At 40.7% G+C, this 14,260-nt stretch overlaps 1 protein-coding gene across 1 annotated transcript in view; it reads left to right on the top strand.

Moving 5' to 3' along the window:
• RTTN (rotatin) overlaps positions 1 to 14,260 on the top strand; it is a 163,796-nt gene that overhangs the window by 34,485 nt on the left and 115,051 nt on the right. Inside the window, exons 10-13 of the mRNA XM_075270736.1 lie at positions 58 to 239; positions 2,892 to 3,007; positions 3,436 to 3,606; positions 5,508 to 5,720. Of these exons, the coding sequence (XP_075126837.1) occupies positions 58 to 239; positions 2,892 to 3,007; positions 3,436 to 3,606; positions 5,508 to 5,720 (682 nt within the window). The remainder of the gene's footprint in view (positions 1 to 57; positions 240 to 2,891; positions 3,008 to 3,435; positions 3,607 to 5,507; positions 5,721 to 14,260) is intronic.

The following is a 14,260-nucleotide window of genomic DNA, read 5'->3' as shown; positions in this document are numbered from 1 at the left end:
AAAGTATCTGATGTGGAATGGCACAAATCTATTTCAATATTTGCTCTTCCTTTTAAGTGGAAACAGTATACAAGTGCATGCAAATCCCAGAACCTCACATTGGTCACCATTGGACAGAAGACATTCCGACCCCGCAGAACTTGAAAATGAAGACACATTGGATCTACAGTTTCAACAGCTCAGTCTCCCTCAGTTTTGTGTTCTTGTTTTGGAAAGTGCGGCACCTCTTCTAAAATCAGGTCAGTTTACATCATAGTCACAGTGTAGCAAATAAATGGCCGGTGCAGATGAATTATGGCTTATCTGTTTACTTGTAAAACCAGAGTATATGAGAGAGGGGTCATTGAATACAGAAGTATTTCCAAGCACAATTGAGATAAAATAGTTCCTTTCAGAAGAGGTGTGGATAATGCACCAGTTTCTAGTGAGCTGTCCATGGTCATTTACAGGACTGTGCTGATATTTGTAGGCATAGCAAGTTTTGCATTGCTATAGTCTCTTAAGAAGGAACATGATGAACCAAGTAATCTTATTATTCTGTTTATGAACTTTGCATATAGGGACCCCCCCCCCCCAACAGAATACCGAGCGCATTGATAAGCGGTGCGCTTATGAAAGCACGTAGAGCCCATAGACTATAATGGGGTCCGTGTGGTGTCCGCAGGAGTAATGCGGAGAGGAAAGTAGTTCATTAAGTACTCCGCATGACTCGTGCGGACAGCGCACGGTAACTACACGGACCCCATTATAGTGTTTGATATTCCGTTCAAGGGGTCCCCATGCAGACTTCCCAAACAGAATACCGGACACAGATGTGAACCAGGCCTGACTGTCGTGAAGTTTTATTGGATGGACACTCTTGTTCCATTTGTTGTCATCCATTTTGAATTTGAATGTACAAGTAATGCTGGGTTCACATCTGCACTGGAGTCTCCATTTGGGGACACAGTGACCATCAAAAATTGCAAGTCCGACTTTATCTGGTGGTTCAGTGGAGAACAACTGACGCATGTAGGATCCCATTATAGTCAATGAGGTCCAATGTGTACTGTTGGCGTTTGTTGCTTTAGCGGGCCTGGTAAGGATGCGAATATAGCATCATGGCGTTATCAACCATATCATGTTTGTCACAAAGATGGATATCAAAGACTATTAATTTATTCACGAGTGTATTCTATTTTTATAGTTCTCATAATTTCATTTAAAGGGTATTCCCATCTGTGGCATTTATGTTGAAATGTCTGTAGTTTCAGCCTTGTTTCATTTCTTGGACCTATAGTTATCTCTAGAATAGAGTTCCTTGTCCTGCCACGTGTATGTTTGAAGCGATGGCAGAATTACAAAAACTGTCAAATTAACTTTTAGTTCATTTGGCTAATCGAGTTCTGCTGTTTCCATTATCATGGCCACATCTGCAATACTGGGAACTCTTCTTCTACAGATAGGTATAGGTTATAGTGGCAACCCGGTGGTTCAGTGGTTAGCACTGCATCCTTGCTGCGCTGGAGTCCTGGGTTCTAATCCCGCCAGGAACAACATCTGCAAGGAGTTTGTATGTTCTCCCCATCTTTGCATGGATTTTCACCCATTCTACAAAGACATACTGATAGGAGAAAAAAAATGTACATTGTGATCCCTATATTGGGCTCACAATCTACATTTATTTTTTAAAAAAAGGGGTGACTTCTAGTGATGCTGATACCCTGAAAAATAAGTTATTTATTTTCGCCATTGATTATTGTTAAATTATTAGATATTTACCTTAGTATAACAGTATTTGGCGAGGGCGTTTTGTTCATATGACTTTTAGGACTTGATTACCTTCTATATTATTACAGTACAACACAGCGCTAGTTACAGGGGAAGTCAGCCCTAGTGAGTACATAGCTCCATCGTACATTGAGTGCTATTCAAACTCCTCCCGACCACAGACTGGTATTGAGGAAAATTGGTAAATCTTAGAAGCTGAGCTCTAGGATACGGACTGCCGATTTATGTCATTTGGAGCAGGATTTCTGAGTGATGAGCAAATTGAAACCTAACAGGACTCCTAGGAGAGACCGTGAGAGACCTTTTTATCTCCACTTACAGCAATTGACAACCTTCTCTCTACACATACAGATATAAGGAAAGCTGTCAATCAGTCTGTATGGACAGAGTAAGGGCTAGTACACAGAGTTTTTTGCAGGTGAATTTTGACGTGGAATCCGCCTCAAAATCTGCCTGAAAAAAAGGCTCTCATTCATTTGAATGCGAGCCTCTCACTTTTTTTTTTTCCCGCTACCAATTTTTTTCCGCTAGTGGGAAAAAGAAGCGACATGCCCTTTCTTCCCGCGGATTCCACACCTGAGACAGCTGCGTCATCCGCGGCGCAAGACTCACTCCTGATTAGGGCCATTCATTTGAGCCTAATCAGGAGCAGGATGGCGCAACTGGATATCGGTACATTGCATGGACATCCCATCGTGGCTAGCTGCGCAGAGAATTCACACGGCGGAAAAGGTTTCCGCCTTGTGAACATACCCTCCATAGGACTCTTATTGACTCTCCTAGGAGTCCTGTCATGTTTCACTTTATCAGTCAGAAATCCTGCTCCAAATGACATAAATCTACAGTCTATATATTGTAGGAGATGAGCTGAGCTCTAGCATTTACCGTGACCAGGAGGTGTATGAATATCTTAGTAGTAGCATGCTGTTATATACTGACTGTAAGAATATGTTCACAAAAGTTTTCCTAGCTAGAAATTTCAGTTTCAGAAATTCAAAGCTAAATTTTTCCACTTGATCAAATGATGTAAATGTAAATTTATCTGTAAGTTAAGCTGTGTATGTAATTCTAGTTTAATGAAATTTGTTTTTGTTTTATGTTTCTTTTTTGACCCCATATAGAAAGGCGCAAGCTTTTAGTTTTAGTTCTCGAGCTACTTGCCGAAAACCTGGTCCTGCTTGGTGGGGCCATTTCAGAAAATGTCTGGGAGGACGGAAGCCTCATAGGACAAGAACTGGTGAGAGAGCGATCTTGTGATTATGGAAAGAATAGCGTATGTGTTAAATATCTTCTCGTCAGGCAATTAAATGCTGTTTTTTGCTGTCCATCCTTTATTAAGTTTGCATCAATAAAAACTTGCTTTCAAAGCACTTCTTGGCTCATCTCGGTATAAAAGGACTATCCAGCCGCCTGAGTTGCTGTGGCAACCTAAGAAGGCAAACAATAAGACAATGTCAATAACACCTTTTATTTCCCTGCTTTTTCTTTTTCTCCTAAAGGTTATGCATGGACAACAATCCGGCAGAACTTAATTACGAATGATTTTTGGAGATGGTTCCTTTTTTTTTCCCTTTATTTTTTTGCTATAAATTGCACACTTCTTATATGATTTAAACCTATTCCTGTAATGTAATAAGAACTCGGTTTTGCGTTTTTCTTTTCCAGAGATGTAAACTGCTTTTCGTGCTTGATACACTTGGGGAGACTATATTGTATCATAAAAATAACAATAGTTCTGAGAAGCCTGACTCTTCTCTTGTGAACCACAGAATGGCATTTATCAGCATCTCTCTTTTTACAATGCGACTACTGCAAACACTTCTCCCAGTGGAAAAGGTAAGAGATGAAGAACAATCCTGAAAAGCAGAAACCTTTTAAAGGCTTCTTTCTCAAGATTGTTTTGGTTAATATTAATGCCCCAGGTTATCCTCAGCAATCTTCACTCCTCGGCTACACTTTGCAGTTGAAGGTGTAGTGCGACCACTCTTTAGACCTAAATTTACAGCCGGGAATCATTTATCTATACAAACTATTGATCTGTCCATTACCCATTGTGCACATGATATGCAAGTATAATACACAGTAGCTTATTTCTCGTCCTATTGCTCTCTCGAGTGTGTTGTATACTGTGCGGAATAAACCCAAATAGTCTCTTTGTTACCATGAGTATAGTATAATATTTTAACAAAGAAATCCACCCAAATGCTAACAGGTTGTGTCAAAGGTTTTTAGTAACTGAGTGGTGCTGAGTAAGTTTGAGAGGTCTGCAGCTTTTCATTTTGGAAAGCATTGGTGGATTCCATTTTTATCACTTTTATTATCTTCTGAGACATGTCTGTGTCACTAGATCAATTTTGGATGGATTTTGTCCTTTACACAGGCCTGCTGTCAGTGAACCCTTGCCAATGAAGCCAGCCACAGATAGATAAATGTCTCCCTGACAATCCTATAGTAAAGTCTTGAGAATAGCACGCGTATAGATACAGCAAACTTTAACTTGACACGTATATCGGTCATCAGTGTGGAAGTCATGGAAAAGCCCTTTAAACAAACAGTTGCAAATTTTGTCCTTAATTGTTAAATGGAGTTTTCTGGGAATTAGATAAATTAGCATAAATCTAGTGACAATATCCCTTTAGTAGCTTACATTGCATAATATACATACATATATACATACATAATGTGTATAATATAGTCTTCAAGGTCTGGACTGAAAGTGGCTATAACATCACTTGTGCTAGTATACAGTACAATAGTACTAATGGGAACACAGGGAAATGGGTACAGATGTTTCATAGAGTTGTCATGTTCTCTGGATTATATTCTATTGAACATCATCATAATTCAATTCTAAGATTCATTTTTTGAAAAAATAGCTAAAAATACAAATGTTTTAAGCCTTGTGTATCATATTCCAGCCACAGCTCTAATGTCTTTGGCACTTGTTAAGTTGCAGTAATGTAGATGTAAAGCGGCTTTTTGTGCTATTCATGGGGCTCTGCTGCCCTCTGCCTGTCTACTGATATATTCTTCAATCCTCCTAGTGTATCACATACATACTATCTCCTTTATCTTATAATGATAATTTAAGCTTTACAAGTCTTTATCACTGTAATATATGTCTCATTATTCTAGTAATACAATATTTAGCGAGTCCATTCCTAAGACACCCCTGAGTCCCATTAGCATAGTATTAATTATCCAGCGCTGGACCACAGTTGTTGGCGCTAACTCATGATTCCGATTCACAAAGATGTTTTTTATATATAGGAAGCAAAACACCCTTTGTGATAGATTTGCTCTTCACTCCAGTGGCTTAAAAATAATGAGGACAGAATGGATAGGTTGATATTCCGCTCATATTCCTAGTCATTGAAAATACATGCTGTGCTAAGCACATTAAGTCACAAAAGTGACTCCCTTTAGTGGGTTTGATTTCTGAAGACATTACAGCAGAGCTAGGAATTATAATCAGCACAGGCAATATTCCGTAGAAAGCCGGAGAGCTCACTGAACAAGCTTCTCCAAATTGGTCCTTTAGGGAACTGCACTGGGCACATTGATGGCAGGGTTTTATGTCTTTGTGTCTCTCAATGAAATATTTAAATATAATGTTTCTCAATAAAATATTTAAAATATTTGTAAAACGTGCGGCTTTAGCTGAGGGTTGCCACGGTGCAAATGAAGTCTTGACCTTTTTGAAATGTGTGTACATTCTTCTTTTTCCATTTCTTAAGGCAAATCACGTGTTGCCGGAAAGCCTGATGAATGCCTTGTTTCTCTTATCTGTCGACCTGCCGTTTCGTACCGCATATCCCAGCGTTCATGAATCCGTTATAGCTTTTATGGAGCAGCTGAATTCCGAAGACTATTGGGTTTATAAACAAGCCTCGGAGACCACCTATTCAATTGAATGCACAACTTCTTTTATGTCCTACTCAACAAAAGAGGTTTGTACCTTGTGTGTATTCTGCTCCATAATATGCAATCCAGATTTGTTTGTGTGTATGTATATATTGGTATACACAAACTATCAATATTGTGTACTTTGACTCTTTGACCTGAATCTGTTTATTTTAAGGGATTCCTATATTTTTTTGACTGATTAAAACAGATCCTGCTATATATTCCATTTTGTGCACATAGTTGTAGGGCAGCCACATTGTCTGAGGAGCGATTGGAACCTGTTGACAGAAGAAGGAACACTTTATGACTAATATAGTGGAACACACTCAATGTGATTCATTTACTTATATGGGACAGCCAGGTTAATGATCTTGGTCCACATTAAAGTGAATAGAGCATTCTGGAAAATTTAGTGACACCCCCCCCCCCCCCCCCTAATTCTCCTGATTGTTGTGGTTTTTATAGATCAGACCCCAACTGTGCTGACACTTATACTCTATATCAGCACTTTGTGATCATTGGGGATGTGATCTTTTAGACTTTCGCCATCATGTCAGTGAATTTAAACACAGACCCAAAAATGGTGAACTCTTTGTTGAGCCAATTCTTCATATCCTTGATGTCACGTGCCAATTGTAAGTGGCACTTTCTCCAGACACTTAAAGGCCTATTATTAGGCCTTTAAGTGTGCCCCAGTGAAGAGCTATCGGTGCCGGTACCATAGCTCTTCACCGTCAGAAGGGTATTTCTGACAGTCATTCAGGAACGCCCTTCCTCACAGTAGCGCCTATTGCGCTGTACTGTGAGAGCGGGCAGAAATGACCCCTCCCCTCTTGATAGTACTCTTCCATAGAAGAGCACTGGGGGGGGCGTTCCTCAGCATCATGGCTGGGCAGTAAGGAACGCTCCCTGTCACAGTGCAGAGCTATAGACGCTACTGTGAGGAAGGGCGTTCCTGACTGACTGTCAGAAACGCCCTTCTGACAGTGAAGAGCCACGGTACTGTCACCAATAGCTCTTCACTGGGGGCACAGATCGTGAAAGCCGATAGTGCGCTGAATTCAGAGCACTGTTGGCTTTCTAGCGGTGTATTAAACCGCATGTGTCCCTAATGGTGAAAGGTCCTCTTTAAACTATTTCTGATCTCTACCTCGGTGTAGGTATTACCGGTGTAAGTTCAATCTTGGCAGACCTAACTTGGTTTGTCAGTGCATTCAATGAGTGGTAATTCTCTAATATATTTATTGGACACAGTAGATCTGTTTAAAGGTGAACAGAAATTCATTGCCCTGTAAATCTGTTTTTAGGTCACAGGCTGTCTGAACAATGGACGGCATGAAATACAGTCAGGCTTTTTTCCTGTGAAACATTGTGGTTATTTGTGTGTAGGTTGAAAGCTAGTAGTCAAGCCAATCCTGGAGGAGATAAACCAGAGGGGAGCCATCCAGTAGACACTTCTCCCTGTCACTTACCCATTTTAAAGCTATTTTTCTTTGATATGTTGCTGATGGTTCATACCATGAATTTCCTGACTGGTTACTCTTAGGCTCAAGTTGATGTAAAATAGCCAGTGTCTATGTACAGACAAAAACCACTGGTTATTTCATTTCCCTATGGCTTCTATACTAGTCTCCTACTGCGGTCTGCAAATAAAATGTGGTTTTAATCATCTAATAAGGCCTGATTTATACTTTAAAAAAGTAATAAGTTAACATTTTTCTGTTACAAGGAAAAATATTAGAAAAGATGATTTAAGGGGTTAGTCTAAAGAGATTGCTCTGTCCACACTCTCCTCAGTGAAATAATCCATTCATTTGCACTGCTGAACATAGTTTTATAGGAATTGCCTTTTTAATAGTCACCATTGAAAAAATATTAATTTAATAAATATAAATATAAATTTGGTATAAAACAAAGTTTTCTAACCATGCATGGTCCTTGTAGTGGAACCCCTGGACTCTGCCGGTGTTAGGTATTGTTCACATTACTCATGGTGACCATCAGTAGTGTCCGTAGCTATTGTCTGTTACACGATTTGAGCAACAGACACTAGCTGAATAGTCATAGCCATAGTTATTGTCCATTATTTTGTGTCCGTTTTTTTTCTGTGCATGCTCAGAAAGCAGAAACAAAACAAAAACAAAAATCAGACAGTATAAAAAAAAAAAAAAAAAAAAAAAAGAGGGCACTAACTGAGGGCGGGTTCACACCTATCACAGTCACCGACAGTCAGTGTCCACCCGTGAGTGTCTTTTGGTCTCCGTAGCAAAACCTTTTTTTTTTTTTTTTTTTTTTTAAATGGGACACAAAGTCCTGCATGTCCAACTTTGTGTCCAGTTAAAAAAAATGGTTTCGCTGCGGAGAGGAAGAAGACGCTCATGGGCGGGCACTTTGCAAACCTATTCAAATGAATGGATTTGAAAACTGATTGCCAGTTTCTGTCTCCTGTCCAGTTTCTCTGGCAGAAGACGGAAACCTGCAAAGTGGAGACTGAGTACAGGTGTGAACCCGCCCTGATGCTAATGTGTCCGTTTTTTTTTTTTAATTGATCCATTAAAAAGATCAGATACCCTATTTCCCCGAAAATAAGACATCCCCCAAAAATAAGGCATGGGGGAGGTTTTGTTAAATTGCCTAATATAAGGCACCCCCGAAAATAAGACATCCCCAAAAACACTGTGCACGATGTTCCGTGTGCACAGGTATGCCGGTTGCTGCCTCTGCTGTGATACCACTGTTCCTGCTGCTGTAAGATGAGCTGGGAAAGCATCGTATGCTGCGGGGAGTCCACTCTCCCAGCTCATCCCACAGCAGCCGGAACAGTGGTATCACAGCAGAGGAGGCAGCCAGCTTTCCTGTGCACACGGAGCAAGCGTTCAGCCGGCTGCAATGCCCACTAAGTGAGGCTCTCCGGCACAATCGCCGGAAACCTCACTAATCTCTGCTAAGCCCCGTCAACCACTTCCACCACCGTGACCAACAGCAGCACCAGCGCTGCTATGAAGATGGGGAAGGTAACTAGAATACCTCCCCCCCCCCCCACCTCTTGCACCACCTACAACACTCCGTTAAGGAAGCGCCGGCATGACTGCCGATTGTCCGCCGCTCCATAAGACATAACCCGAAAATAAGACAGGTCATATATTTTGGAAGAGAATTTAATATAAGACACTGTCTTATTTTCGGGGAAACGGGGTAAAAAAACGGACACATTAACATCAGTTAGTGTCCGTTAATGTTTGTTATGATAGGTGTCAGTTTTTTTTGGGTTTTTTGCTTCTTTTTTTAAGGGACACCTTCATAACGGAATTCAACTGTAGTGTGAACCCTGCCTTACAGATTATTTCTCTTCAGTACTTTAGATTTCCTTGGTCATCCTCATCTGTATCATAGGGTCAGCAATATTCCCTCTAGCATTCCTAAGGGAAATGTTCAAAATATAAGCTGTTGGTGCCAAGTAACACCAGCCCAAATAATAGGTGTCCCCTGTTTTTTTTGTCCTGGCCATTTGCCACATTATGCTTGAATGGGAGCAATATGTTCTTTTCTTTGATGAATAAATAACTAAACTGCACTTTTTCTCACTGCCTTAGGGACCATTGATCTTTGGAAATAGTACCTTCTTTTGATCAGGCTATTGCCATGCTGTCAAGTGGTGGGAATTTTCCCTTGACACCTATGAAACATTTTATTATAGACCTAGGAGCAGGAATGAAGGCTTTCTTCCCCCTCCCGCACATTCACAGTCCGTTTACTGGCAGCACAATGCTAAATATAGTGTATTTAACAGTATACAGCGTATGCTCCCTAAACTGCTGCGTAGACGTACTTGTATAGAAGACTTGTCTTCAGAATCTTTATAATTCTCTGATGTTCCATGTTCATTCATATGATTAGATATGGTATTAATGTAATATTTCTCTCTCCATATCCTCAGGATTCATCCTGAGTCTCAGCAGCCACATTTACCGTGTTTTCTCTCATGCTGTAGATGTTACTATCTGGTCATTAACAATATTGTCATTACTGCTGCAGTGCTAATAGAGGCCGCATTATGTCCAGGCAGTTAGTCCATCAATGAAAAATGTGACCTATGGGACAATGCAATGGATCTATGGAAGATTTTTAAAGCTGTCTATAAACACAAACAATAAAATTGATGCTGTATATGGCGGATCTTAAATTCTAGCTCTGTACAAATAACACCTAGAGTGTAATCTCCGCTGGGCAGTTTGCTAAATGTCTGTGACTGCACGCATGCTTTAGGTGTAAATTACATGACATAAAAATAAATTGGAGCCGCAAGCTTAGCCGTTTTCTAAAGGAGTTCTCCAAGCCACTTAGTGCCCACAGTATATATGACATAGTGCACTATCTGTTCCTAACCTTCCTTCCACCTTACCATCGTGACTTTAATTTAGGGGCAATTGGTAACCCTGGAAAGCAGCAAATATTTTTGGTGCAGGGATACACAGAGGTTGCTTAGTGCAGGAAGCGTCCAAGCATAGCCAAACTTCATAATAATTAGCTTGGCTGTAGCTATCATTAGGCTGAGCCCATTGTGAGAGGGGTTATATAGGTCCCTTTTAATAGGTTGTTGTTTGTAGGGAGTAAACAGATTTAGGTTAAGGCACTATGTAGCCAGTTGCAGCCAAAAACGCTGCAGAAAAGACCACGGCAGAAGCGCATCACATTTTTTTCGGCAGTATTTTTCACAGAAAGTCCACAGAGTTTTGTACTATTTTACCTTTTCAGAAAAAGCCAGCATTTCCGTAGGTATAATTGACATGCTGCGATTTACAAAAACACGAGCGTTTTTTAAATCGCAGGGTTTGCACTGCAGATTTTTATTTTTTGCAATGCGTGGATTAGCAAGAATCCCATCCACTTTGCAGGTTTTGTAAACTTTTTTTTTTTTTGCTGTGGCCTTTCCGCTGCGGCCAAAATGGTTTATTTTCACAATATGGAGCCCCAGCCTTAAGAGCTATTTTAACAAGTGTGTGAACTTGCAAGTGTATTTTCATTGAAATTGAGTTTTTTTTGCCTTACTGTAAGTGACTTGAAAAGTGACTTTAGATTTTTAGAGGGGGTGCAATTTATTGCAGAGGTGTCCTCTAATACTAATAAAATATGTATACTCATTGACGCTGGGTTCACACTAGCGTTCGGCAGTCCGTTCTCAGGTTTCATGCAGAAGACGGAAACCTGTCATGCCAAGTCCGGCCGTGAGAGTACTGCATGTCCAACTCTGTGTCCGTTAAAAAAAAACAAAAAAAAAACCGGTTTCGTGGTGGAGAGCATAAAACGCTCACGGCTGGACACCTTTCAAACCCATTCAAATGAATGGGTTTGAAAGAGTCCTGCAGGTTTCCGTCTCCTGCTCTGTTTTGTGCAGGAAACGGAAACCTGCAAAACGGACTCCCGGGCGCAGATGTGAACGAGCCCTTACTCATACCCATTTGGACAAGAATCCCATGGAGAGTTTCCGTTTGTGTTCCCAGTCTTTGCTGATCTTCTGCTCACATGTGACCAATGCAGAAAAAAATGCCAACGGTAAACAATTACTAGGGTTTTTTGTATTAGGAACAGCATCTTTGTTCACCAGAACCACCACTATTCAAGAGATGCAGCTGCTGCGATGCTCCTATTTCTTGAATACGAGCAGTGCTGCACACACTGCCAATGAACTAGCAGCTTCCAGTACACTGCTAGAACAGCTGATTTGTGTGGGGTCCAGGTATCTCGTGGATAGGTCATTAGTATGAAAACTCAAATTTAGAAGTTGAGAAGCACACAAAGTCCTGCATGTCCGACTTTGTGTCCGGCCCAAAAAAACTGTTTCCCTGCAGAGAGGCTGCAGGCGGACACCGGTGATTTGCTTTTAAAATGCATTCAAATGAATGGGTTTTAATACTGACCACCGAGAAGCTGTCCCCTCTCCAGTTTCTCCGGGGTTGAGGATGGAAACCCGGTGGAATGACACAGGGCGGAGACGGGCGCAAGTGTGAATGCCCCCTTTAAAGACAGTTTGGATGTCTTTCCTGAGTAAAACCATATTACAGGTTGCAGTTACTATATTTCTATAGACAGGTCACTAATCCAAGGATTGCTTCTGATTACTAAACTTGGAGTTGTGGAAGAATTTTTCTCCTAAGATGAGAAAATTTAGCTTGTACTTAATGGGACTTTTCCTTGCTCAGGATCATTGCATGGTGAGTTGGCTGAATTGTATGGACTCACTGTCTTTAGGTTGTATATCAAATTGACATGTAAATAAAAATTAAATAATAGACCGGCGCCCTGGTGAATGTGCTGTTGAGTCCTCAGATGCAGCTGAACCCGGACACCAACCCAGAGGGTGGTGATAATACGTGAAACAATGAAATGGTAAAAAAAAAAAAAAAAACGGGTGAAAAGAAGCACCACTGAGTGAAGAAAAGTTTTGTAAAAATAGCCTTATTGGTTCCAAATGACAGATATTACAAAGGCAACACGTTTCGACACTGGTCTAGCATCTTCGTCAGGCCAATAAATCGTCCACTGTCAGAGCGTGGGAACCTGACATGTAGTGATATCATAGCAGTGGCAGAAAAAAATTGTATAAGCTGACATGTCAGTTTTATACACTGCCCTATGTAAGTGCATCATAATGTAGGTACAGGCATGTATTGCTTGTTTGAATGAGGCATCACTTCTCAACCACTATGGGCCGCATTGCTTATGTGGGGGCCAAAAGTCAGTTGTTTTGATGTGTTTAACTAGAAATTGGTTATGTTCACTAATATATATTTTAAATATGATAGCTGACCAGATGTTCAGATCTCAAGTACCTGTCCTGCAGTCCTAATACCTCCACGGTCACCTTTGCTCAAACAAATGCAAAGAACTTCCTCACCCGTCTGTGTTTGTGATATTTTTGAAGGAGGTTTTCTGGTTCAGTTTATTAGCTAGGACAGCCAGCCCCCTTTCAGGAGAACTATTCAGAAGGGCCAGCCTCAAATCTAAGCATCATCATCCCCCTTTACCGTACAACTTTATAGAATGGTACCGTCATGGGGGTCCTTCTGACAGTACAGTGATTTCTTTGGTATCAGGGGAACATACCTGCAAACTTGAAACCCTGCTTTGCAGCAGTATGTAATATGTCACATCATAAAGGACATGAAATATCAAGTCACCAAGATGGATGGGGAAGGAAGTGTGTACCTGTGCTGGAACACATGATGAAGTTCCCGGACTTCGGAGCCAGCACTGACATCTAGCCATTATACCAGCTTTCATAATAAAAATATGTTAGAAAGTATAATCCATGTCCATTTAAGACACATTGAAGCAACTGTTTGTTTGGCTGGGCGACCCCTTCTGTGAAATATATTCTTTAACTTTCCTTGTCTTATGAGCTGAAAGTCAGCAAAATAACTGGTCTCAGCCTGACATTTTTAATTCTTTACCCATCCTTCATGCCACTGGGCTAGCTGCAAGGACATTGTGTTCTGTTCTGTGGATCACATTCGTAACAGAATATGTGATACGAAAAATGCTGTCGTTGCTAAAACATTTGCTAAACAGAAATGAGACGTGTTAAGAAGGAAAAATACAAGATCCATCTAAATATTCACGTAAAGTTGTATAAATACATATTCCATTGAATTGACATATGGCGAGTGTGTAGGACATTTGATTACTCTGATTTTGCTTTTATATTTGTCACTTTCTATTTTATTTAGGGGGGTTCTTTTGTCATACAATTTGTAGGTGCACGTTTTGGTACTACAGCGCTATCCCATAGACATCAATGGAGCAGCACTGCACTACTTTAACCAATGACTATAAATCATATGGCAAAAGAACCCCCGTAAATAACATAGAAAAAGACAAACCTAAAAGCAAGTTCAGAGTAATCTAATGTCCTACACACCATTTGAGCAGCGCGGCTCCCAGCATGTAAATGTTACAAGGAGCAGTGCCATTTCCATACAGCAGATCTGCTGGGATCTCAGCTGTTGGACCCCCTCAAAACTAATATTGAAGGCCTATCCTAAGGATATACCATCAATATTAGAAACTGGATAACCCCTGTAAATAAAGTATAATTGACATTAAAGGGGTTATCTTAAAAGTAATATTGATGGTCATTCCTTCATAAAGGCAATTCCTGTGAAATCTATGAGGATCCAACTGCAATGTGCAGAACAGAAGCTCTTTAGCACCTTCATTGCAGTAGCTGACATAACAGCGGTGGCTAAGCTGCCACATCATACACAACTGAACAAACAACAGTGGCACTTTGGGACACTGCAGTAAAGAGGCTTTAGTACTTTTATTCAGCCAGTCTTATTTTTAACTCTGAAAACCTCTTTAAGGCCCATTTCACATCTACGCATGGATTTCTGTTTGCGGAGTCTGGGGACCCCCTGAACAGAAACGTAGTCCATATAAAATGCGGTTACCTTAGGAAACCCACATATTGTGGTTTCCGCTCAGTTTCCACACGAGAGATGCAGAGAGAAAAGTGCTGCTTGGAGTGTTTTTCTCTCCACATTTTTCATGCACAGAGGGGAACAGATAGACCTGAATGCGTGAA

Source organism: Leptodactylus fuscus, chromosome 4 (genome assembly GCF_031893055.1).
Source record: "Leptodactylus fuscus isolate aLepFus1 chromosome 4, aLepFus1.hap2, whole genome shotgun sequence".
NCBI lineage: Eukaryota > Metazoa > Chordata > Amphibia > Anura > Leptodactylidae > Leptodactylus > Leptodactylus fuscus.
The sequence above is the reverse complement of the archived record's forward strand: the minus strand, read 5'-3'. Positions and strand labels throughout refer to the sequence as shown.